The following is a 25,631-nucleotide window of genomic DNA, read 5'->3' on the forward strand; positions in this document are numbered from 1 at the left end:
ACTAATAAACCCATTACATGTTAAATAAAGTACATATATTTAGATGATAAACTATTTAAAATAAAGAGGGCATTGTTTTATATTTTTGCAAACCTCTTTAATTTCTGGCTTAATAGAAGACAGCTTGATTTTCATACTGCTTCCACACATTCCAGTAGCCAACAGTTTGGTGATATCATCACGCATCTTGTAGTCTCTAGAATACCTCACCTTGGAGACCTCCCAGACCACACTTTGGGAATTGCTGTGCTAAAGTAGGCTACCAACCATGAATGTCCAGTATGTTGTAGGTAGCAGTTATTTAAAGGGAAGATTGAAGAATGAAATTAAGACAGGATGTTAATTGAGAGTAAGAGCCTTTACGATGTAACAGTTGTGTTTAAATCTTATCCTTAGTTAGCAATTGTACTTCGCATGCTTGCTTCAGGAAGGAAACATAACTAATAAAGTTGCTTCTGTCTTCCCTTCTAAGGGGCAAATACTATTATGAAATTGAATACCTATCCCTCTAGTATGGAGGGTTTTTTTAGTGGGCCTTTTAAAACAAATCATATATATATGTTTTTGTGTATCTGTAAATAAGTGTGTGTGTGTGTTAAAATTTATATAAACAGTATCATAATCTGTTGTGTATCTTTTTATTTTAAAATATTTTGTGTAGCCATGGCCAGTTTGGCTTAGCGGTTGAGTGTTGGCCTGCGGACCAGAGAGTCCTGGGTTCGGTTCCCGCTAGGGGCACATACCACAAAAAAGTAATTAATTAATTTAATTTAATATTTTATGTATAAATATGTATTGTTAAACTGTTATGTAAGACAGTAATGGGCACAAATCTTAAGTTTTTAGGTAAAATTTTATCTTTTTTTTTCCTGTTAATTAAATTCCATTTTTCCTAAATTCATGTTGTATTTTCTCTTTCAGAATCTTTGAAAAATGGCTCTGTTATTGTTGGTGGGAATAAAGTTTATTCTTTTCAGAATAGAAAACACCCTGAAAAGATGGCTAAATTAGGTATGTTGATTTTTCTGATTTTTGTAATCACTGTTCACCTTTTTTAAGGTGTGTTTCACCATAATCCCCAAAAGAATGCATTCACTAAAAGAATGATGAGGGATATCATTGAATATTATATTATCTAGAATACTTAAAGTCATTAGTTTTTGTTTTTTCATGTTTGTCTTCTGTTCTCAGCTGGTTATAAGCTTCTCGTAGTAGGAACCCCTGTCTTCCTCTTCTTTCCACAACATCGATCATAGGTTCTTAACAAGTGTTTGTTAAGTAAATGAGACATATTATGAATGCATTGCATAAGAGTTTTACACTGTATATAAAAAAATATTATTTGTATTATAAAAAATTATGTATATAAAATTATTGGGAATGGGCTGTTCTAACATTTTCTTACCCAAGTTACCACATATAACAATTACACATGAACTACTGATTTTCAGAGAGTTAGACTGCAATAAATTACATATACCATTAAAATTAAACTGTCAATTTAATTCTGAAAAATTGAGATGGCACTATATTTGGATCCTGTGGTATGAAGCGTTATCACTTTTGAAAGCTTTGAGGAAAGAAAATAACATGTGAAAGCACTTGAGAATTAAGGCGGTCCTTAAGCATATGATGGTCTGGGAATACTTAAGAGTCAAGAGCTGGCCCAGCTGGCGGCGTGGCTCAGTGGTTGAGTGTCGATACATACACTAAGAGGTCACTGGTTCGATTCCCTGTCAGGGCACATGCCCAGGTGGTGGGCCAAATCCCCAGTGGGGAGCATGCAGGAGGCAGCCAGTCAATGTTCTCTCTCATCGATGTTTCTATCTCTCCCTTTCCCTTTCTCTCTCTCTAAAATCAATAAAGAAAAAAAAACTTTTTTTTTTTTTTTTTATCCTCACCCAAGGACATTTTTTTGTTCAGGTAGAGTGGGAGGGAGAGAGAGGAAGAGAGAGAGAGAGAGAGAAACATCGATGTGAAAGGGACACATCGAGTGGCTGCCACCCGCACGACCAACCAGGGCCGGGGACAAACTGCAACCAAGGTACATGCCCTTAGCGGGAACCGAACCCGGGTCTCTCTGGACTGCAGGCTGATGCTCTAACCGCTGAGCCAAACCGGCCAGGGCAAAAAAAAAACACTTTTTTTTTAAAAGAGTCAAGAGCTATAGAATAATAATTACTACCTGATAAAATGTAATGGTTGTATAAGAGGGCTTATAATCTATAATTATAAAGTACCAACATGCTTCATAAAGTGAAAATTACTCTTGTTAAGTGTTAACACTGGTAAGGAACATATAAGAAGTAATTATAAGACCTGATTATGAAAATAATATTCAGTCATTTGAAAAATTCAGTTTTTCTGAAAAATGTAATATTAAATACATCATTAATTTTGAACCTAACATTGTACATGTAATAATTTACATTAATTGATATGTTTATCTACATTAAGAAAGTAAAATTTTCTGATCTGTAAAAATGACTGAATTCTGTATAGCATCTCCAAGAAACCAGAGAATAAATGCTAATGTAGTTATTAGAGGAGGATCAGGTAGACACCAACACCAAAATGAAGCCTTAGGACAATGAAGCAGGACAAAAAACATTGGAGAAAGAAGAGAACTGCTCCGGCCGGTTTGGCTCAGGTTAGAGCGTCGGCCTGTGGTCCAGAGACACCCGGGTTCGGTTCCCACCAAGGGCATGTACCTCGGTTGCAGTTTGTCCCCGGCCCTGGTTGGGTTGTGTGGGTGGCAGCCACTCTATGTGTCCCTTTCACATCAATGTTTCTCTATCTCACTCTCTTCCTCTCTCTCCCTCCCACTCTATCTGAACAAAAAAATGAAAAAAATGTCCTCGGGTGAGGATGATAAAAAAAAAAAAAAGAGTTTCTTTACTTATAAGTATTACTGCTAATTGTGTTTACATCTAAATATATCAATAAAATAGAATGCCTTAATATTTTAAATAACTTATGATCTGCCAGAAAACCATATATTACCATGAGTATAAATGATGATTAGATATAATTGAGCTAACCTTGATATAGGGCTAGAAATAGACAAGGGGTTAGATTGCAAGGCTTTGTAAATACAGAAAGTATGTTCGGGATGAGTAAATAAATGCAAACAAAAGAGCCAAGGCAGAAATATTAAGTAGAAAGAATGGAGAGGAGTTCAACCAACTTGGAGAAAGATGACTTTAGAGAAATTGAAAATAGATTAGTTAGATAGGATCAGATAATAACCTGATGAGAAGCTATCATTAGGGAAAAAGGAATTTGACTTTAAAATTTCCAATATGTTGCAGATCATTTGTGTAAAATATAATACAAATTAATTTTTTAAAAAACGAGAATAAAAAGACATGCAGCCCGGCCAGTGTGGCGCGGTTGGTTGAGCATCTTCCCACACACTAGGAGGTCGGTCACTGGTTTGATTCCCAGTCAGGGCACATGCCTGGGTTTCAGGCTTGATCCCCAGTAGAGGACATGCAGGAGGCAGCTGATTGATGTTTCTATCTCTCCCTCCCTCTCTCTGCCTTTCTCTGAAATTAATGAAAACATTAAAAAAAAAAAAAAAGACATGCAAATATATGCCCTGATTATTATTAGAGTCCATAACCATACATGAATGACTCTTGTTCTTTTAACTCTTCAATTCTTCCTTTTTTCCCCTTGATCCTTTTGTAGTTTAATAATTATTTGAAAGCAGAGAATTTTTATATTTCAATGTAAAACCAAAATGATCTCAGATAAGTTACTTTGTACTTTGTGACTTTTTGTTGATACGAAGTTTTTTCCTTATCCTGTGGATCAGGAGCCTTTTATCCAAAACTGGTATATTGTTCAAATGTAATGAGAAGACCAACTCCCGAGCCTTAGGCATACGTACCGGTTGACTGTTAGGGAGGATGAGGACAGTGAAAAAGAGATGGAATGACTACCGACAGTAGGCAGGAAACCAGGATAATGTTGTTAAACCCAAATGAAGAGTAATTTCAAAGAAAGATTGAAAAACTGCTAATGAATGATACAGAGAGCCAAGGAGGTTAAGAAAAAAAGAAGCCAGTGCATTTGTGGGGATTCTCATGAGTATCTTGGGTCAGTTTCAAGACTGGAGGATAGACATGGCAGGTTTGGCTTAGCAGTTAGAGCATCGGCTTGCAGACTGAAGGGCCACGGATTGCAGGTTTGATCCCTGGTCTAGTCAGGGTTGTGTGGGAGGAACCAGTTCATGTGAGCGAGAGACACACCCTCCTTCCCTCTCTTCCTTTCTGTCTAAAAATCAATGGAAAAATATCCTCGGTGAGGATTAATAAAAAAGAAAAAAAACTGGAGGATAAAGCTATGTGAAATAGATTAGAAAGAGTCTGAGTCAATAAAATGGCTTTAATTTACACAAATTCAACTTTATTTTCTCCTTTTTTTTTTTTTAAAGAGGAAGATAATAGTAGCAGGCAGGTTTCTTTGTTTAAAGATTTTATATAAGTGAAATAAGGCTATTTCCCCTCTTCATCTATTGTCTGTTAAAAGGTATTTTATATGTTTGTTCTGTTTACAGCTTCAGAACTAGCAAAAACACCAAGAAAAAATGTGTCATTCAATTCAAAGAATGATCCGGAAATAAACATTCCTCACTGTAGCAAGGGTAAGATTTTACCTCAGTTCTTCGAAGAGGATTTTCATAGTGGCTTCGAGTTATAATATGTTACTTTTCTTCCTTGTCATAAGTACATATTTATATATTTTATTTTCTGTTCTGAAAATTCATTCAACAAAATGCAGTTAATACCTCAACCTGTATGCCTTAGTCTACCCATGTTTAGCTATCAATACAGACCTGTGCTGGTTGAAGTTGTGCAGATTGATAAAGCCAACTAGACAGTCTTAAAATCCTGTTGTCATTTGCTTGAGAAAGCCAAATGTTCACAGAAGATTTGCTTTGGCAAATATTTGAAATAACTCTTTGGGATTTAAAAGTCTTATAATTTGTGGAGAATTGCGACGCATTTGTTTTTGAGTGGCCCATTCCAACTAGGTTGAACTGTATGCTTTTTAAATAGTGAACAATGAAAAGGGCTCCATTATTTTTCTTGTTATATGAATACTACAGAAATGCAGGACATAGCTGTCACTAATGGGAATAATCATGTAATTAATAGTGATAATTCAGCCTCTAGTGGAGTTACATTTAATTGAGAATTCAACAAAATGTGGTGGCTTCTGGGTAGAAATAGTAAGTAATGGCTTTTTGTTTCATTCTTTAGGGCATTCGACTTCAGATGGAGTTCAGTTGAAGGTAAGCAATTGACTAAAAAACAAGCAAAAACCTTAGTGTTACAAAGTAAGACATGATGAAAATAGTGATTTTGTCTCTTAATTTATATAGTGCTGTATAATTTACAGATATTGGCAATTAAATACCTAATTTACAAATGAAGAATCTGAGAGTCAGAGAGGTGAAGTGACTTGTCTAGGTTCACATAGGTAAGAAGGAGAAAAGTTGAGAAATGAAGCCAGGTCTTTTGGACCCTACTGTCATTCCTTTTTTGTGTCAGAGCTATTTGTAGGTATTTCCAATTTAGTAGGCCTGGCCTGGAAATTTTATGATTTTGTTTTGTTTTGCTTTGCTTTTATATATAATCTGTTGTTTCTTGGGGGATTGGCCCCAAGGTCCATTAAATTCATTAGTCTGCCCTTTTAGGATTTACATTTGAAAACTAAGTTGGCTTTGGTAAATTCATACCACTGTAGCTGAAAGGAATTGACAATTTTTATTATTTCCTTTGTGTTATTGTGGTTTTGGATTTTCATTATGATTTGTCAAGTATCCCTGCCTGGATGTGGGCAAGCCCCGATGGGCAAGAACAAGTTCATGACTATGAGTATGTAAGCGTGTCCAGGTCTGGGTGGCTTTAGATTTAGACATGCCTGGACTCTTATACAGGCTAAATTCACATCCTTTATAAGAATGTGAGTATTCAGGGCCATGGTTATGGCCTATGCAGGAATGTCTTATGTAGGCAGTCTAGGTGTGGGATTAGATATGTCAGAGTCTCCTTTGTCTTTAATAATGCTTCTTTCCTGTATTGTATCTTGTATATTTTATCACTAGAAAAGAATAAAACTTAGTTTATTAATCCAATCAATGATTTAGGTGTATTAGCAAATTCTTTTTTAAGCTGTGGATCACAACATGGTAGTGGATCATGTCAGTTCCCCAAGGGATCGACAGAAAACCTGTCAATGAAACTAGTATACCTACCACAATAAGAGACAACATCACTATGGCAGAACCTTAGTGCACTGTCTTAGGTGGGAGAGTTCAGAAGTGAATATGTGTAGGGCTTGTGGAGATCTAGACTCAAGGGGTTTAAGGCACATCTATCAAAATGGGGTAATCTGTATTAGACAAAATTCATGGCATAATAGTTTAAGATTGGTGAACATAGTGAGGAGAGAGTCTTGAACTAAGTCTTAATAAGTAAACTGTTCTTTGATAAGTGCTCTTTTACTCTGGTGAGTAATCTGTTGTCCTGATTGGAGAACAGGTTGCCCAAATAAGCAAACTGTTGAGAAATGGTTATTTCGACACAGGTGTTCTCAGACCTGATAATTAAGCTATGTGGATGGAGGTTGTCTCAACTCTTGATCTTAGAATCAATTTAGTAGGACGTGACCTACAATTTAAAAGATGAAATAGAATAAAATAGAAATTTTCTAATTTGTAAGTATTATTTCATTATAATTTATTTTAATTATGTACGTACATGTGTACTGGATCAAGATGGCAAAATGTTAAAAAAGAGTTTTTGAAGATCTATATAAAAAACGTTTGGCCCTGGCCAGTTTGGCTCGGTGGTTAGAGCATCAGCCTTCGGACCAGAGAGTCCCAGGTTCGGTTCCCGCTAAGGGCACATACCTCAGTTGCAGTTTGTCCCCAGCCCCGGTTGGGGTCATGTGGGTGGCAGCCACTCGATGTGTCTCTCTCTCTCTCTTACATTAGTGTTTCTCTCTCTGTCTTCCTCCCTCTCTCCCTCCCGCTCTATCTGAAGATGGATGCAAACATGTCCTTGGGTGAGGATAAAAAAAAAAGTTTGAAACACTGTAATATACTTCATAAATCCATTGGGACCAGCCTAATTATTAGAATACTGTTATTGATATCCTAAATCAAAATCTATTAACAGTTGCAACTAGCACCAAAACCTATCACTAGACAGCAGACTTAAATTTTTTTCATAGTTTCATATTACCTAAAAACAAAGGTAATCTTTTTATCAGTATAGTTTAAACAGGTAAACAACTGGATATTTTAATGTGCTGGAAATGTAATTGTGTTAAAGTATTATATTCTCTCAGGAAAAGAAAAATATACTTTTTACTTTTATAAAATGTTTTAAAATGTAAAAATACAGAAGCAAAAAGTATAAATCTCTGTTTTTCTACTCCACAGAATGTGATACTTGAACACCAGTAAATTTCCACCATATTAAAAGGCCCATTGCCATATGCATACGAGTGCCTGTTTCCTTGTGTGCTCATCATCATTGGGCATTAATACCTTTTTTTTTTTTTAAGAAAAATTCTGCTAATCTAATGGGTGAAAAGTAGTTCAAAAGGTTGATATACTTAGGCTTTTTTCTTTACATAATAATAAAAGTACAAACATACTTTATAGATGTCTGGAATACAACTTCTAGAATTACTCTAGGACTCCTTTGGAATTTGTTGTATAATTTTTGTTATTTTTCTAACAAATTCATTTGTCATTGTTTTCCAGTTCTAGGAACTAGGCTCATCTAGTTCTAACAAAGTCTATTGAAAACAATATTTTTCTTCTTTTCTAGCCTTTTTCATTCAGATCCATCATTAATTTCCATGTCATCATCATTATTTGACTATTTAAACGATATTGCTTTTTTTATTTTTAAACAGAACAATGATAAAAGTGAATTTCTGTCAACAGTACCTCATGGTCTAAGGAAAAGATTAATAGGTATGTACAAATCACTGAGTTTTGAAGCATCTAAACAAGGACAGTAATGGTTAAGTATATAGGTTCTAGTCTTAGACTGCTTGCTTTTTATCTTTGGCCAGCCACTTATAAAGACCTCTGTTCCTCATTTCTTTTCATTTGCAAAACAGGAATAACAATGGTACTAGCCCAAAAGTTGTTTTGAGTTTCATTGAAATAAGGATGTCAAAAGCACTTAGTATAATGCTTAACTTGGATATGTGCTTAACAGATGTTAGCTGTTATTCTTATACCTACTTATTGCTATTCCTTTTCATGAGAGACAGGATATGTTCATATTCTCAGTTAAATTGTAGACTCCTTAAGGGCAAGAACTATATCTTATATCTTTAACTCCAACACTTAGCATTATGCCTTTTATATTATAGTCAGTGGTTATTGAGGTTAATTAAAATGTCTCTCCAATAAAATAACAAGGCCCCCCCCCCCTTTTTTTTAATTCGGATAGAGCAGGAGGGAAAGAGGGAGGGAGAGAGAGAGAGACATTGATGTGAGAAGGACACATCTACTGGTTGCCACCCACACAACCCCAACTGAGGCCTGGGACAAACTGCAAACAAGGTACGTGCCCTTGGGGGAACCGAACCTAGGACTCTCTGGTCCGTGAGCGGATACTCTAACCGCTGAGCCAAACCGGCCAGGGCATAACAAGCCTTTTAGTTTATTTGTTGTTTTGGTTTTTTTTTCTTTATTGATTTTTAGAGAGAGAGGACGGGAGAGAGAGCGAGAGATAGAAACATCAGTGAGAGAGAACATCAATTGGCCACCTCCTACATGCTCCCCACTGAGGACTGGGCCTACAACCTGGGCATGTGTCCTGACCTGGAATTGAACCAGCAACCTCTTGATGCATGAGTCGACACTCAACCACTGAGCCACACCAGTTGGGCTTAGTTTATTTGTTTTGAGACAGTTTTGGAAATACTTCTGTTGATTTATTCAGAAAGTTTATAATGAAATAGTTTAAAATATTCATAGTCGTACTAGATGCTTTATATAGCCAAGTAAACAGACATGGATCCTACCTTCTAAAAAATTAAAAATATTTTTTGATTTTTAAATATTTAACTTTGGGGCAAATTATTTGTTGACCTTTACATTTCAGAAAGATGTCAACTTCTTCCTTGGGGTTGACCCCTTGACAATAATATTAACGAACATTGTCAAATCCATTCTGTATGTAGTCCCTTCTTTTCAAAGTATAATTTCATAGAGTTGTTACTACTATTACATTTTTAATCAACATAAAAATGGTGATACTAGCCCTGGGCGGTTTGGCTCAGCGGTTAGAGCGTCGGCCTGCGGTCCTGAGAGACCCGGGTTCAGTTCCCGCTAAGGGCATGTACCTCGGTTGCAGTTTGTCCCCGGCCCTGGTCGGTTGTGCGGGTGGCAGCCACTCGATGTGTCCCTTTCACGTCGATGTTTCTCTCTCTCTCTGTTCCTCTCTCTCCCCTCCACTCTACCTGAACAAAAAATGGAAAAATGTCCTCCGGTGAGGATAAAAAAAATGGTGATACTAAATGATTGGATAGCTGAAGCAATAAAAGATATGTGAAATTATGATTATTTTATGTCAAATATATACCAAGTCCTATATTGTTTCCTTACCCCAAATAAGAATCCTTTTTAGATAGAAAGTGAACTTACTTTTCCATCTCAATCATCACCAAACACATATGCCTACATGTATAATGTATATATGTAAATAAGGTAGAGACATTTTCTGGTACCCTCTACCACTATTTACCCATGTGTCTAGCTAGCATGGGCAGCGGTCTTCACAAATATGAATCTGCTAAGCTATGTATGCCCACAAAATCAAGCCTCTTCCCCACGCCCTTTTAATATCTATATTTGTTATATGCTGACTCTGGATATTCTGAAATATATCTATTGTTCAAAATCAATATACTGATTTGGTTAAAGTTATCTCATATTTTGAAAGTTAACTTTTTGTAATAGTTTCATACATACTTTGTTGAATGTAAAACCTAGTTTTAACCTTACTTTATGAGTGTAAACTAACTTTATTTCAGGGAGGGTGAAGGTAGTTTGGTTTGTTTAAAAATGTAATTTTATCAGTTCTGGGATGAAGTATGCCTGTGTATTAGTAGTACTTACAAAAGTAGCTACCATTTATTGAGTGCTGTTTCAGTCAGGATGACATTTTCAGTAGGCAACTTAATTAAGCTACAGACATTAAGTATCTGACATCATAAGAAGTCTAAGGATATAAAGTTCCATGGTTGATATAGTGACTCAACAGTGTCATGAAGGACCCAAGTTTTTCCTATCTGCTTGCTTTGCCACCAGTATTTTTTTTTTAATATGTTTTTGTTTTTTAATTTTTTTAGAGGTAGAGAAAGGGAGAGAAATAGAAACATCAGTCGGCTGCCTTCCGCATTCCCCCTACTGGGGATCAAGCCTACAACCCGGGCATGTGCCCTGACTGGGAATCAAACCAGAACCTCTCAGTCCATGGAATGATTCTCAGTCCACTGAACCACACTGGCAGGGTGCTGCCAGTATTTTTCATCTTTAAGTTTGATACTTCATATTGCAAAATGGCTTCCATAGCTTTAAGATATGAGTATAAATAAGGGGCTTGACTTCCATAAGTGAGGAAAGTCTTTCCCAGAGGCTTCCGGCAGATTTCCTCTCAAGTTTCATTGGTCAAAGGGTTACATAGTCAACCTTAGTTGCAAAGGAGGCTGAGAAAGCAAATATCTGGCAAAGGAAAAGACCATGATTATTTATCCCTTTGGGTGGAGCACATTGCCACATTTTATAAAACTGGAGTTCTGTTGGCAAGGAAGAAGGAAAGAGAATGGTATGAGGTATGATTGACAGTTTCTGTCACAGCTTCTATGTGTCAGGCATTATTAGTTGCTTTACATACATTTCACTGTAATCTTCACAATGGTCTATTAAGTTGCGCACTGTTAGTCTCATTTGATAATTGAGGAAACTGGTGCTCCAAACACGTATATAGCTAACTCTGGTGAAATCAGCAAGTAATGATAAAACCAGAAGTTAGATTCTCTTACTTCAAAGCCCACTTTCTTCCTGTTACCCCACAGTGCCTCTTTTGTCAAACTGTCAAATTTTCCCAATTGCTTTTCTCTCCCCACAGTCCCAAGATCTCATTCTGACAGCGAAAGTGAATATTCTACTTCCAACTCAGAGGATGATGAAGGGGTTGCACAAGAAGATGAAGAAGACACTAATAAAGTCATATTGAGCCCAAAGATTCAAGCTCAGAACAGAGAAATTTCAACTCCTGTTTGCAAAGAAACACCTTCTAAGAAAATGAAAAGAGATAAAACAGTAAGTGAAGAGAGAGACTTTAAACCTTTAAAAAAATGTGTAATATTTCAAAGGTACGCTACCCTAAGAGAAGAGATCCAAATGGGAGAATCAACATAATTTTTTTCTTCACTTTTCTATATTTTGTCAGCCTTTCACATAAATTCCCATGTATCTTTATCTATTTCTGGACTTGCTTTCTTGGCCTATCTATATTCCTGTTTATGTAACAATACTGTAATATATGCTGAAGGTGACATCTCAATTCAACTGTATTAAAATGAGCTTTCAATTGAAAACATATTTATTGGATAGTTGGGAGCAAGATTTATCAGTGTATACCTTATATAGTTTAATTTTTGTAACATTTTTTATGTATTCAATTAAATTAAGTAATAAATAATAGCAGTCTAGGAATCCCATTGCTTGAATGGCTTCTCATCCCTTCCTAACAACTATGGAGGTTAGCCCTGCCCTAAATCAGTAAAACAACTATGAGCCATTTTAATAGCAGGCAAGTCTTTTTTACCTTGCTAGTGATGTCTTCTTTGTTTTCACAGTACTTCAACTGAACTAATATTAAAGAATTTGCTCAGACTATGTGAGGCAAGACAAAGGTTCTGATATATAAAACTCCCCTTTTTTAAGTTTAAATAGAAATCATATGTTGGGACTTAGAAAGAAATTGTTTTGGAGAATAGACTACTTCAATCTATTCATTTCTTTAACCTTTATGATCCAAAAAGTTATTCGGTTTTATTACTACAATTAAATTCTTTTGGTCCAAAATCTATGTTGTTGCTTTAAATAGAAAATAGTGAGTACCAAATAAAAAATTTCACATCTTCTATGTTATACTAATATTACTGTTTAGTTTCTATATAAAGTAAATATCTGAAACTAAGAAATAAATGACTTTACACTTTCAGAGTGACTTAGTAGAAGAATATTTTGAAGCTCACAGCAGTTCAAAAGTTTTAACCTCTGATAGAACACTGCAGAAACTAAAGAGAGCTAAACTGGACCAGGTATGTTGCAAAGAATGTTACTTATAAATTTTTCTTAGTGCAAGCTGAAAAATGTGCTACACAAGCAGAATTACTGTCCTGATCAAATGAAACAATTAACATGACATAACTATTACATATTTTATTATGTAAATACTAAATGGCTCACTGGATTAGAATTCTATTTGGCATATATTTTTATACAGGGGTGGGCAAAAGTTGTTCATAATAAATAATACAATAAAGAAATAATAATATAAGTATAGCCCGGCCGGTGTGGCTCAGTGGTTGAGTGTCGACCCATGCACCAAGAGGGTCACCAGTTTGATTCCCGGTTGGGGCACATGCCCAGGTTGTGGGTCAGGTCCCCAGTGTGGGGCATGCAGGAGGCAGCCAATTGATGTTCTTTCTCATTGATAGTTCTCTCTCTCTCTCTCTCTCTCTCTCCCTCTCCCTTCCTCTCTCTATAAAGTCAAAAAAGAAAAACAATTAAAAAATAATAATAATACAAGAATAAACTGTTTTGCGTACTTATGACTGTAAATCTACTTTTGCCCACCCTGTATAAGTAAAATGAGAGAAGGATAAATTGATCTAGGGTCAAAGTAGGGTTACATAGGACCTAGAGACAAAAAAGACCTCTAAGAGCCCTGGCCAGTTTGGCTCAACAGATAGAGCATTGGCCAATGGACCAGAGAGTCCCCGGTTCGGTTCCGGCTAAGGGCATCTTCCTCCGTTGCAGTTTGTCCCTGGCCCCGGTTGGGGTCGTGTGGGTGGCAACTACTTGATGTGTCTCTCTCACGTTCATGTTTCTCTCTCTCTTCCTCCCTCTACCCCTCCTGCTCTGATGATAAAAAAAAGCAAAAAAAAAAAAAAAAACCCCTCGGGTGAGGATAAAAAAAAAAAAAGACTTCTAGGAGAATGAAAGAAACACCTGTTAACAATAAGGAAAGGAAAGGTCTTTCAGTGATTGTGGACATAGCTAATCAATGCAGCCTCAGTAGCATGTGCAACATGCATTAATTTTTCATGTCTAGTGGGTCAGCTGGGGTTTGGCCTGATCTAGGATTTGGTTGCTTCCTCCTTGGACCAACAAGCTAGTTGAGGCATGTTCTTTTCATGACAATGTCAGAGAGTAACAAAAATGGAAAACACAAGAACTCTTAAAGTCTGGGTGTCAAACTGGCTCACTGTCACTTCTGCCTCATTCTAGTGACCACAGCAAATCAAAGGGTGAAAAACAAAGTCAAAGAGCAGGGAACTAGACTCTACTTCTGTAGTGGGAAGGACTGCAAAGTCACATCGCAAAGGTGTGGATATGGACAGGGGGAAAGTTTGTGGGCCAATAGTGCGATTTTCCACAGATACTAAGATCTGAAATGAAAGTTCACGGAGGAGATATCATTCCAGAGTCCACACTCGAGTGTGAATATGCTCTGATAATCCAGTATAAATGACTACTGGAAATGATAATAGTGCTTTATTTGCTTTTTTCGGGCTCTAAACTTCAGAAGGAGTGAGAGAAAAATTGTTTTAACTACTTAACAATTTTACTTAAAACATCCTATTTGGTTTTTTTTTTTTTTTTTATCCTCACCTGAGGACATTTTTTTTTTTTTTCCATTTTTTGTTCAGATAGAGTGGGAGGGAGAAAGAGGAAAAGAGAGAGAGAAACATCTACGTGAAAGGGACACATCGAGTGGCTGCCACCCACACGACCAACCAGAGTCGGGGACAAACTGCAACCAAGGTACATGCCCTTAGCGGGAACCGAACCCAGGTCTCTCTGGACCGCAGGCCGACGCTCTAACCACTGAACCAAACCGGCCAGGGCCATCCTATTTGTTTTTAAGTATGTGGATAAATAAAAACTTTATAGGCCAGTGTGACTGGAATGTTGATTGCAACTCTGGTCTTCAGTATTAAAAGAATATTTTACTTAAAAGCTAGGATCATGAAAACCTGGTAGTGTTAGGGTAAAAATGCACTTAGAGCTTTTGGCTGGAGTTTTCATTTCAAAAACGAGCTATATTTGATTCACCGGTGTGAATTTCCAAGTTTTGGGTGCAGGGCAATGTGCCTTCCTTAGTTTATTTACATTTTTTAAAAGATTTTATTAAATTGCCCTGGCCAGTTTGGGTCAGCGGTTAGAGCGTTGGCCTGTGGTCCTGAGAGACCCGGGTTCGGTTCCCGCTAAGGGCACATACCTCAGTTGCAGTTTGTCCCCGGCCCTGGTGGGTTGTGCGGGTGGCAACCACTCGATGTGTTCCTTTCACATCGATGTTTCTCTCTCTCTCTCTGTTCCTCCCTCTCCCTCCCACTCTACCTGAACAAAAAATGAAAAAAATGTCCTCAGATGAGGATTAAAAAAAAAAAGATTTTATTAAATTGATTGAGAGAGAGAGAAACATAGATATTAAAGGGAAACATTGATTGGCTGCCCCCCACCTGGGATACTGAGCCGGCAACCCTTCAGTGCGATGGGACGAAGCCCAACCAACTCAGCCACATGTGCAGCCAGGGCAACATTGTCGTTTAACAAACTTTATATATACTGATCAAAGTTAAAGTTTGTTAGGAATAGCTTTTGGAATAGGAGCAGTGATAGAAGTTTATTTTACTGCTAATAATGGTAAATTATAAAGAACCCTTAATGTTTTCTGAGAATTAATGTTGAACTGTTACCTTAAGCTTTTACATTTTTTGAAATCCATAGGTTTTTAAAAGTCTGGATTTGTCAAAGCTGGTAGGCAAGTTTAATCATCTCTTTATGATAACAATCTTTTCAGAAATTAAAGCCTTATATTTGGAGTTTATAATCATATAAATGGTTCTGGGAAAAAAAATTAGCAAATTCTTTATTGCTATTACATATTTATACCAAAAAGAATGTTTAAAAATTTGACACATATCATATTTGAAATATGTATAATTATGTCCTCTTCTAACCTCTGCCTCTAAGAAAATATTTTTAGTTTGGATTGATTTGATGTCTATGGTTTGAAAGTGATTTTCTTCCCTCTCTCTCTCTTTTTTAAAAAGCAAACTTTGCGTAACTTATTAAGCAAGGTTTCTCCTTCCTTTTCTGCTGAACTTAAACAACTAAATCAACAATATGAACAATTATTTCATAAATGGATGCTGCAGTTACAGTAAGTACTATCATAGTTGCAAGCCCTTGTAAAGAATTATATATCTATGTTAAAGTCTACTTTAACTTATTTAATTTTCTTTTTGCAACAAACTTGATATATATTTTTATTTATATATAAAAATTTTTTTAAATAGTTCCTTTTTTTTCAATTTTATGATACAAGTGTAGAAATGTCATTATAGTACAGCTCTTCTCAGAAATTCTAGTTTTCAATAAATTTGAATTTTCTAAATTTAATTTAATTTGTCAATAACAGGTCAAAGGGTTATGATAGTAAGAAGAGAATGATTATCTTCTCTGGTAGGACCTCAGTACCTCTCAATAACTCTTTAGGATCTGGTCATTATAAATGTATAAAGCAGCTCTTCACTCTAATCTCATTCCCCAACCCACCAATTCTTCCTACTCCCAGTATGTCAACTCCAATAACTTGATTTGCTTTGCTTCTTAGCCTATACCTCATAGTCAGCTACCTCAATAGACTTGCTGCTCTCTGAATTTTCTTGCTTCTTTTTTTCTGCTGTTTCTACCTTCTAATCTCTACCTTAGGAGTTATCTTTCTTTTGTTTTTCTGTTTCCAGGCTATCCTGCATTGCTACAAAGCATCACATAAATACTATTTCTTACTGACCTCCATAAAGAACCATGGAGTTGAACTTGAGCTTGAACCCTAGTGCGTGGTGTTCTAGGTCATCTCATTCACTCTCTTGGTCTCAGTTGTTTTCTGTATGTGAATAACTCCCATAACTCTATCTCCAGCCTAGCCCAGCTCAGATCGCAATCCTCAACAGGATATCTGAATATTGGAGGTTTCCTGTGGTTATCCTATGTATAATTCAATGTACATAAAATGTAACAATGCCATCTTAACCCATCAGTCCCATCTGCCCCTGCTGCCTGACACCATGACTGTCACCCCATTCATGTAAAGTTGCCTATGCCAGAAACGAAATTATTCTTCAATATTCCCTTTCCCTCACCTTTTACATCTAACTACTCTCCAAATCCTATTGATTTGACCTATAAAGCTTTTGACACCTTACATTTTTCTCCTTGACCCCTTATCTATTCCTACTCAGCCAGTCTGATCTTTCTAAAAAAGATAATGTTACTTTCCTACTTAAAACTTTTCAGTTAACAACTTACTAGTTACTAGTAAATGCTCATAGCCCTTGGAATAAAATCTAGTTAATGTTTTAGTCGACTTACCAAGACCTTTGTGACTTAGCCCCTGCTTACTTTTCCATTTTAATCTATCATTAATTAAAAGTCTGCTTTAGCCTGTAAAACTTTTTGCCTTGCACCTACCATGTTGTCCTTTTACCTCCCAGCATCTGCAGCTTGAAAGTAGTATGAGCTGGAGGGAAAGCTACTATAATTGGAACTCTAAGCTTGGTGTACAGATGATAAAATTGTGCTTTTACCTTGTACAAGTTGGGAATCAATATGTTATTTAGTCATTCCAGTTCTTCTTGTATTCTTTTATAAGCTTAAATGAAGGAAACTGGTGGACTGTAAAATTGGCAACTTTAATTTCATGAATGCTATCTTTCCTGACAGCCTGGGGTTCAACATTGTGCTTTATGGTTTGGGTTCTAAAAGAGATTTACTAGAAAGGTTTCGAGCCACTATGCTGCAAGATTCCATGCATGTTGTCATCAATGGTTTCTTTCCTGGAATCAGTGTGAAATCAGTAAGTTTCAAAAATGTTAAAAGGAATATCATATCTCCTGCCAACCCAATACCCCCATGTTAATGAAGATGCTACTTCTCATTCTAGAGTATTCAATTTTTGTCTTCTACTAGTAGGATTGCGTAGTGCTTAAGATCTTGTGCTTGGACTTACAGGGTTCTAGCTTTGAATCCCCATCTTTGAATTTCCCTCTTTATAACTGATAATGTATTATATCTTAGGGAAATGTTAGCTTTGTGTACTGAACCAAATACTAACAATACTTCTCTGAAGGACAGGATTATGGGGGACTTCAGTTTTATTATGCTTTTATGTCATTCACACACTCTAATAAAAATATAAGTAATTGTAGTTTCATAATACATTTATAGATCATTTTTACTCCAAATGCTCATATTGCTTCATCATTTGAAAGTTAATATAAACCTTTTGGGTGCTGAGTATAACTGATGTAGTATTTCTTTCTAAAAGTGTCCTTAATATTTGTGTCCTGTTTCCTTTACTAAATCTATAGTTTTCTCATGTTTCTCATATTGTTGGGGTTTTTGGGGTACGGAGGTTGCATTCCTCTTATGTTATCTTTACATCTTTGCTATTCCCTGTTTTCTTTCATTTAACCATAACTTATGCAAAAAAATTGAATAAAGTACCAGTAGAATTTTTCAAAGTGCCCTTTTTCATATTTGGTGGAAATCCAAATTCATTTTCAGTTTATAAAAAAGGATTGATTTGCTAGTTGCATTTATCTTATATGACAGAATAAGTTATCATTTATGTACCTCTTGTGCTTTTATGATATAGATCCTGAATTCTATAACAGAAGAAGTCCTTGATCATATGGGTACTTTCCGCAATGTACTGGATCAGCTAGACTGGATAATAAACAAATTTAAAGAAGGTAACATGAAGTAGATGCTCTAGTTTTAAGGTGAAGCTAAGCACACACTTCTACTTATTTGTGTATTAGTACACACAAAAATGACGATTATTTTAATAATAGCACTTTTCTCAATGCTGATTTAGATAACTCTAAAATAATTTGTGGTTTGTTTTTTTTTTTATCCTCACCCAAGGACATTTTTGCATTTATCTTCAGATAGAGCAGGAGGGAGAGAGAGAGAGGAAGAGAGAGAGAGAGAAACATTGACGTGAGAGACACATTGACTGGTTGCCACTAAACAATCCCAACCAGAGCCAGGGACAAATTGCAACCAAGGTACGTGCCCTTAGCGGGAACTGAACCCAGGACTCTCTGGTCCGTGGGCCAATGCTCTAACCACCGAGCAACCGGCCAGGGCATTTGAGTTTTCTTTTTCTGTGGTCTTCACTAATTATCTAACAGGAAAGAATTATTCCTACTACCTTGAATTTGTATAGCTAAAGCCTCTTACTTCAGAATAATTTTCAGGTTTCATTTGGTGATTGTAAGGTGCCTCCGGTTGATTGGTACACTTTGTCTGATATTTTTATATTTAATATTTATATAAAACATTTTATTTATTCTGAGTAAGTATCACTGCATTTTAATTACTTCATATACTAAAATCTGGAATGGAAAAAAACACATTTTTTTGTTATTCTTTCAGTGTGAATGTTCTGGTTATGTGAGCATTTCAAAAAATTAGAAATAAAATTATTTAGGCTCTAACAGTTGTCATTTAGTCATTGTTTAAGAATTAAAAGGAGTAATTGGTTATGCTTAACTGATTTGATGGATAACTTTGGTATTGTTTGTATGCTTATTAAAATAGATGCCTAAGTCATTTAATATATATATACTATATATATAATATATATCCTATATATATTATGTGTCATACATATTATATATGACACATGTGATACATTTGTTATATAATTATAATTGTAATTACATATAATTATGTAATGTAAATAAAGTATATACTGTTTCTGTATAATTTATATGTTATTTATAATTTAAATAATGCTGTCTAGTGGCTTTTAGAATTCAAGTAACCTTAGACTTTCAAAATATATCATCTTAAAATCTTTGTCACTATATTGTCTCTCTTGTCTCTCTATCCCCAGTGCAAGAAAATTTTACTTATTCTCTCTAAAAGGCTCATCCTCCATCATAGCTGCCAAATGTCCTATTTCTTATCAGCTCCTGAGAGACTTACAAATAGTTTTTTAAAATGTATAAAAAAAATTACCTGCTTCTACTGCCCTTCCACGCGATTTAATTTCTCTTTTTCAATATGATTTTAGAGTTTTTGAAGACATGTCCTGCTTTCTGCCCTTTACCTATTTCCTACATAATTTCTTGCTTCTGTGTTACCTGAACTGTATACTTGAAGATCACCTGTAATTTCCAATGTGTTACTAAACACATTGGCCTTGGCTCATCCTTTGTTTTTTTTTTTTATCTTTATTGTTGAATATTACAGATGTTCCTCATTTCCCCTCCAATTACCCTGTCCTCCCCACACCCGCCCCCCTCTGCCTTTTCCCACACTATTGTCTGTGTCCATTGGTTATGCAGATAGGAAACCCTTTATATGGCCATTGATTCTAAATGACAGCTTTGCAAAATAGAGTAATCTTGGTTGTAGGTTCTTGCTTTTCATCACTCTGAATATTTCTTGCCACTCCCTTCTGGCCTGCAAAGTTACTTTTGAGAAATCAGCTGACAGTCTTATGGGGGCTCCCTTGTAGGTAACTAATTGCTTTTCTCTTGCTGTTTTTAAGATTCTGTCTCTTGAACCTTTTGCATTTTGATGATGTGTCTTGCTGTGGCCTCTTGGGGTTCATCTTGTTGGGACTCTCTGTGCTTCCTGGACTTGTATGTCTGTTTCCTTCACCGAGTTAGGGAAGTTTTCTGCCATTATTGTTTCTGAGAGGTTTTCGATTTCTTGTTTTCTCTCTTCTCCTTCTGGCACCTCCAAGATGCGAATGTTGGCACGCTTGAAGTTGTCCCAGAGGCTCCTTACACGATCCTCATTGTTTCAGATTCTTTTTTCTTTTTGCTGTTTTGATTGGGTGTTTTTTGCTTCCTTATATTCCAAATGGATAATTTGCTTCTTGGCTTTACCTACTCTATTGAATCTGTGTAAATTATTCTTTATTTCAGTTAGTGCCTCCTCAATTTCTGCTCTGCATCCTTCATTTCTTACTGGTCCTTTTTTATGCTCTTGAGGCCCTAAGTTCTCTGAGGTTCTCACTAAGTTCATTGAGCATCCTTATAAGCAGTATTTTGAACTCAGCATCGGTTAGGTTGCTTAGTTCTTCTCCTGGGGTTTTGTTCTGTTCTTTCATTTGGGACCTGGTTCTTTGTCTCCTCTTTTTGGCTGCCTCCCTGTGTTTGTTTCTATGTATTGCTTAATGAGAGGTATGGGGCTAGCTGAGACCAGATGCTGCTTGTTTGAAAGAATTTAGGAAAACCTGAAGCAGGATCCAAGATAGGCCAATCCTATGGTAAAGCAACTGGCAACAGCTTGGGTGGGCCTGAAAGTTGGGTGGGGCGTGACCTCAGGGAATCACCAGGGCGGGGCAACCAGTGTGAGCCAGGTTGCTGGAGTCCCAGATGTGGTGGCTGTCTGCCGGCCTCGTGACTCACTGAAGGAACAAAGGCCTCTGATATCACGTTTGTCCAGGAGAAAGCCCCCTCTCCAGCCCTTGCTACCATTCCAAAAAGCTTAGTTTTTCCCTGTATGTCTCTGGCACTCCTTGAGCCGCCTCCCCTCCAAGCTTAGAGGGAGTGATTCCAGTAAGTCTGTGCACAGGCCCTTTAAGAGGAGTTGCCTGGGGCTCCAGCCACCTCAGCCTCCCTGAGCCTCAGTTCCCGCTGGTTCTTCCATCCAGAAGTTATGGGGATTTCTCTCCCTGGCAATGGAACCCTGAGCGGGGTGCCTGGTGTGGGACGGGGACCCCTCAGTCCTCAGGGAGGACCTTCCCAGCTGAGGTGTGCTTATTTTTATCTGCCACATGTGGGTGTGGGACCAGCCCATAGCACCTCTGTCCCTCCTACCAGTCTCGATGCAGTTTCTTCTTTAATTTCGTAGTTGTAGGACTTCCACTCAGCTCAATTTTAGGTGGCTTTGAATGATGGCTGTTCTGTAGTTTAGTTGTAACTTTGATGTGGTTGTGGGACAATGCAATACCTTGTTTACCTAAGCCGCCATCTTGAATGGAAGTCCCCCTTTTTTATATATATAACTTTTTAAATATTTTTGATTGACTTTTGGAGAGAGATCGATGTGAGGCATCTAGCATCTGCCTCCTGCACACCCCATTCCTAGGGATCTAGCCTGCAACTCTGGCATGTGCGCTGACCAGGAATCGAAACGGTAACCTTTCAGTGCAGGGGACCCAATGCCCAAGCAACTGAGCCACAGAGGATAGGGCAATCCTTTGTTTATCTTGATCTCTGCAGTACTTGACAGCTTCATCCTCCAAATGTTTCCTTCGTTGAGTTATGTTTTACTGCTCTCACTTTCCTGGTTCCTTGAACAATATCCTAAGCCCCTCCCCTCCCTTTTTTTGTCTCCTTTGGCTTTTGTGACAGTATGGGTTATCTATATTAACTTTTTTTAACCCTTATCTTTTTATTTTTATTTATTTTATTTTTTGTTAATCATTACCTGAGGATATTTTTCCACTGATTTTTAGATAGAGTAGAAGAATAAGAGGGAGAGAGAGGGAAACATCAGATGTGAGAGAAATACATCAATTGGTTGCCTCCCCTACCACCCTGACCAGGGCCAGGGATCGAACCTGCAACCCAGGTACATGCCCTTGACTGGGAATCCAACTTGTGACCCTTTGGTTCAGAGGCTATCTTTCTAACCTCTGAGCCAAACCTCCCAGGGCTAGATTAACTCTTAATGCTTAATGAGAACTCTTTTTTTTTTTTTTTTTATGTTTTCCCTCTACTCCCACCTTGCAAGTCATCATGCATGGATTTCACTTGTACTCCAGTATGCATCTTGCCTTATTTCCTATACCTTATTAAAACTGCTTTCTTGCCCTGGCCGGTTTGGCTCAGCGGTTAGAGCATCGGCCTGCGGTCCAGAGAGACGCTGGTTCGGTTCCCACTAAGGGCATGTACCTCAGTTGCAGTTTGTCCCTGGCCCTGGTTGGTCATGTGGGTGGCAGCCACTCGATGTGTCCCTTTCACGTCAATGTGTTTCTCTCTCTCTCTCTCTCTCTCTCTCTCTCTCTCTCTCCCTCCCTCCCTCCCTCCCTCCCACTCTATCTGGACAAAAAACGGAAAAAATGTCCTCCGGTAAGGATAAGAAATAAATAAATAAAACTGCTTTCTTTATAGTCTGACTCAAGTGTTAATCACTCCAGTCCCTACTGATTTTCAGAGAATTTTATTTCCTTGAAGACTTTAATAATGTCTTGCCTATTTTATGAACTGACATATCTTCTCAAATAAATTTCATATCCCTAAGCAATAGTTATTTTGTCTTTTGATATATTCTTTAATCCATATTGTATGTGGTAGGGACTTCACAAATACTGTTTGAAAATAATAATTGAACTGTTTTTCTTTTTAGATTCTTCTTTAGAACTCTTCCTTCTTATCCATAATTTGGATAGCCAAATGTTGAGAGGAGACAAAAGCCAGCAAATTATTGGACAGTTGTCATCTTTACATAATATATATCTTATAGCATCTATTGATCACCTCAATGCTCCTCTCAGTAAGTTAAAATATTACTGTTTTTCTTTCTTGAGGTATCAGTCATACAAAATTAACTTTTTAAAATATATTTTTATTTATTTTTGTTACAGATGTTTCTACTCCCCACCAGACACCTTCCTCCCAATCCCGCACCCCCCAAATTAATTTTCTTAATGTTGTAAAAATATCTTTATCATTTTGTAGTACAATTTTTTGTTGTTGTTGCATCTTTAAAGACACAGGTAGCCAAAAATCTAGGTGTCTTCAATCTACTTTAGAATAAAATTCTTGGGAATAAAAATTCAGGTTCTAAAGAAGGTATTTTACACCTAAAGCTTCATGAGAGAGGAGACCCAACTGTTACTTTGGTCTTTTTTTATTCTTTGTGATACTGAAACATTTATTTTATGCAATTTAATTCAGAGACTATGATAAACCTTATTGAACAAAATGTCAAATTATTAAAACTTTTTAAAAGAATGCCTTGGTAGCACTAATATATTTTAACTTGTATTTAATATACCAGTGAAGATTCAGATGTTGATTAACAATGAAATTAGATTGTCCAGTACTGATTTGGATGGGGAAATGGCAAAACTGAAGTTTACAGGATTTATTTTATATTTTTTTTATTAAATGCTTTCTCATTCTTTCCTAGAGGAGAATTTAGTAACATGATAATGTGCAAATAATTAGTAATTGTTTTTATTTCTTTGATTGTGTACTATAGTGTGGGATCATGTAAAGCAGAGTCTTTATAACTGGCTCTGGTACGAAACTACTACATATAGTCCTTATACTGAAGAAACCTCCTATGAGAATTCTCTTCTGGTTAAACAGTCTGGATCACTACCACTTAGTTCCCTAACTCATGTCTTGCGAAGCCTTACCCCTAATGCAAGGTAAGAATGAAAATTATAGTTTTTTTTTTTTTTTTAAACTATACATTTTAAGACAGGTACTTGAATTAGGTTTTAATGGCAGTACTAAAGTTCCTACTTAGTCTGAAGGATTAAGAGAACAGTAGTAATAATTGTTGCTAGTACTGGGTTATGTAATAGATTACTCAATAGTAGTCTACTAAATTGCCCAATAATAAAGCAGGAGAAGTACTAACATTTTTTAAAAATAGATTTTTATATTTCTGAATAAGAGCATCTCAGTGGGCATTGTGGAGAAAAAGCAGAATTTTGATGGATTTTAAATTTCATGGTTATGTTTAATTACATATGAATATTATGATTCAAACACAGGTTCCTTTACATGAACTAGTTCATTTAATCCTCATTACTACTCTCACTAAGGTCGATAGTAAAGGGTACAGAGATTTTAATTCAAATCTGCCTGGCTCTAAAGCTCATGCTTTCAGACATCTCCACTGAAGCACTTTTAGCAGCCTAACCAAGAGGCATATCTGCATTAATAAAATATAAGAAAAGCTAGATATAGCATAAGCCAGCAAAAAAATAAATTGTATGAAAATTAACCTTGTTGAGAGAGGCTTTTAGTAGCAACCTTCTCAAAGCATAGCTACAACTATTTTTTAACAAGATGAAGTGCTGAAAAACAGCAAGCCTTGTTGAGAATAGAGAATTAAGATTTTAATAGATAAAGCAAAGTATGTTCTTGGATGAGTGGACCAAATATTATAAAGGCCGCAATTCCTCCCAAGTTAGCAATGTATTAGATCTATAATTTAATCAAAATGTAAATAATTTTTTGTGCTTTAAATAAAACAGAAAATTCAGAAATTTTTAGGAATGAGCAGGTGAAACTAGCAAAGACTTTATTTAAGGTGTAATGGGGGAAGTAACAGAATAGTCACAGAGATGTAGATTACAGCATAGGAAATATAGTCAATAATATCATGATAACTATATATGGGGCCAGGTGGGTACTTGAAGCTGGGGTGTGGGGGGTGTGGGGATCGTTCTGTAAAGTACTTGATTTTCTAACCATTTTGCTTTACATCTGAAACTAATACAAAATAATACTGAATGCAACTGTAATTGAAAAATAAAACATACATTTTCATTTTTTTAAAAAACAACAAGAGAACATTTCTGTGCAAGATGGCATAATACTTTCACTTAAAAAATATTTTTTTTCTTTATTGATTTTAGAGAGAGAGGAAGGGAGAGGGAGAGATAGAAACATTGATGAGTGAGAACATCAATTGGTGCCTCCTGCATGCCCCCCACTGGGGTTTGGGCCCACAACCTGGGCATGTGTCCTGACTGGGAATCAAACCGGTGACCTCTTGGTGCATGGGTCGACGCTCAACCACTGAGCCACACTGGCCAGGCAGTACTTTTACACTTTAATTCATCTGCTCTTGTGCCAAACACACTGCATAATAGGTTAAATATAACACAAATAAAAAGATATAGCCTGACTAAAAAATATGAACATCTCAATGGAACAGAACCATAAAGCAGTGAGACAGTTGAAACCACAGCCCACCCAGCTACCTTCAGGATCTAGAAGCAGCATTGGCAGCCAGGAGTTTGACTTAATGTGGGATAATAATAGTGTGACAATATCACTTATTGTCCAAACCCAGGTGTTTTCAGGACAGGATGGTAGATGTAAAAATAAGAAGCATGTAAACGCCCTGGCCAGTTTGGCTCAGCAGTTGAAGCGTCCACCTGCGGACCAGAGAGTCCTGGGTTCGGTTCCCGCTAAGGGCGCATACCAAAAAAAAAAAAGAAAATGCTTTGCAACCCTGGCTGGTTTGGCTCAGCAGTTAGAGCGTCAGTCTGCGGTCCAGAGAGACCTGG

General features: G+C 36.7%; 1 protein-coding gene across 4 annotated transcripts in view; it reads left to right on the top strand.

Moving 5' to 3' along the window:
• ORC2 (origin recognition complex subunit 2) overlaps nucleotides 1-25,631 on the top strand; it is a 43,285-nt gene that overhangs the window by 11,654 nt on the left and 6,000 nt on the right. For 3 of the 4 annotated variants that reach the window (XM_036254169.1, XM_036254170.1, XM_036254171.1), the window contains exons 4-14: nucleotides 922-1,011; nucleotides 4,565-4,651; nucleotides 5,271-5,302; nucleotides 7,942-8,002; nucleotides 11,175-11,368; nucleotides 12,277-12,375; nucleotides 15,397-15,506; nucleotides 17,069-17,201; nucleotides 18,003-18,099; nucleotides 22,724-22,870; nucleotides 23,582-23,753. In XM_036254169.1, coding sequence (XP_036110062.1) covers nucleotides 922-1,011; nucleotides 4,565-4,651; nucleotides 5,271-5,302; nucleotides 7,942-8,002; nucleotides 11,175-11,368; nucleotides 12,277-12,375; nucleotides 15,397-15,506; nucleotides 17,069-17,201; nucleotides 18,003-18,099; nucleotides 22,724-22,870; nucleotides 23,582-23,753 — 1,222 coding nt within the window. The remainder of the gene's footprint in view (nucleotides 1-921; nucleotides 1,012-4,564; nucleotides 4,652-5,270; nucleotides 5,303-7,941; nucleotides 8,003-11,174; nucleotides 11,369-12,276; nucleotides 12,376-15,396; nucleotides 15,507-17,068; nucleotides 17,202-18,002; nucleotides 18,100-22,723; nucleotides 22,871-23,581; nucleotides 23,754-25,631) is intronic. The other variant, XM_036254172.1, reaches the window with a different exon arrangement.

The sequence above is a fragment of the Molossus molossus genome, unplaced genomic scaffold (assembly GCF_014108415.1).
Source record: "Molossus molossus isolate mMolMol1 unplaced genomic scaffold, mMolMol1.p scaffold_m16_p_11, whole genome shotgun sequence".
NCBI lineage: Eukaryota > Metazoa > Chordata > Mammalia > Chiroptera > Molossidae > Molossus > Molossus molossus.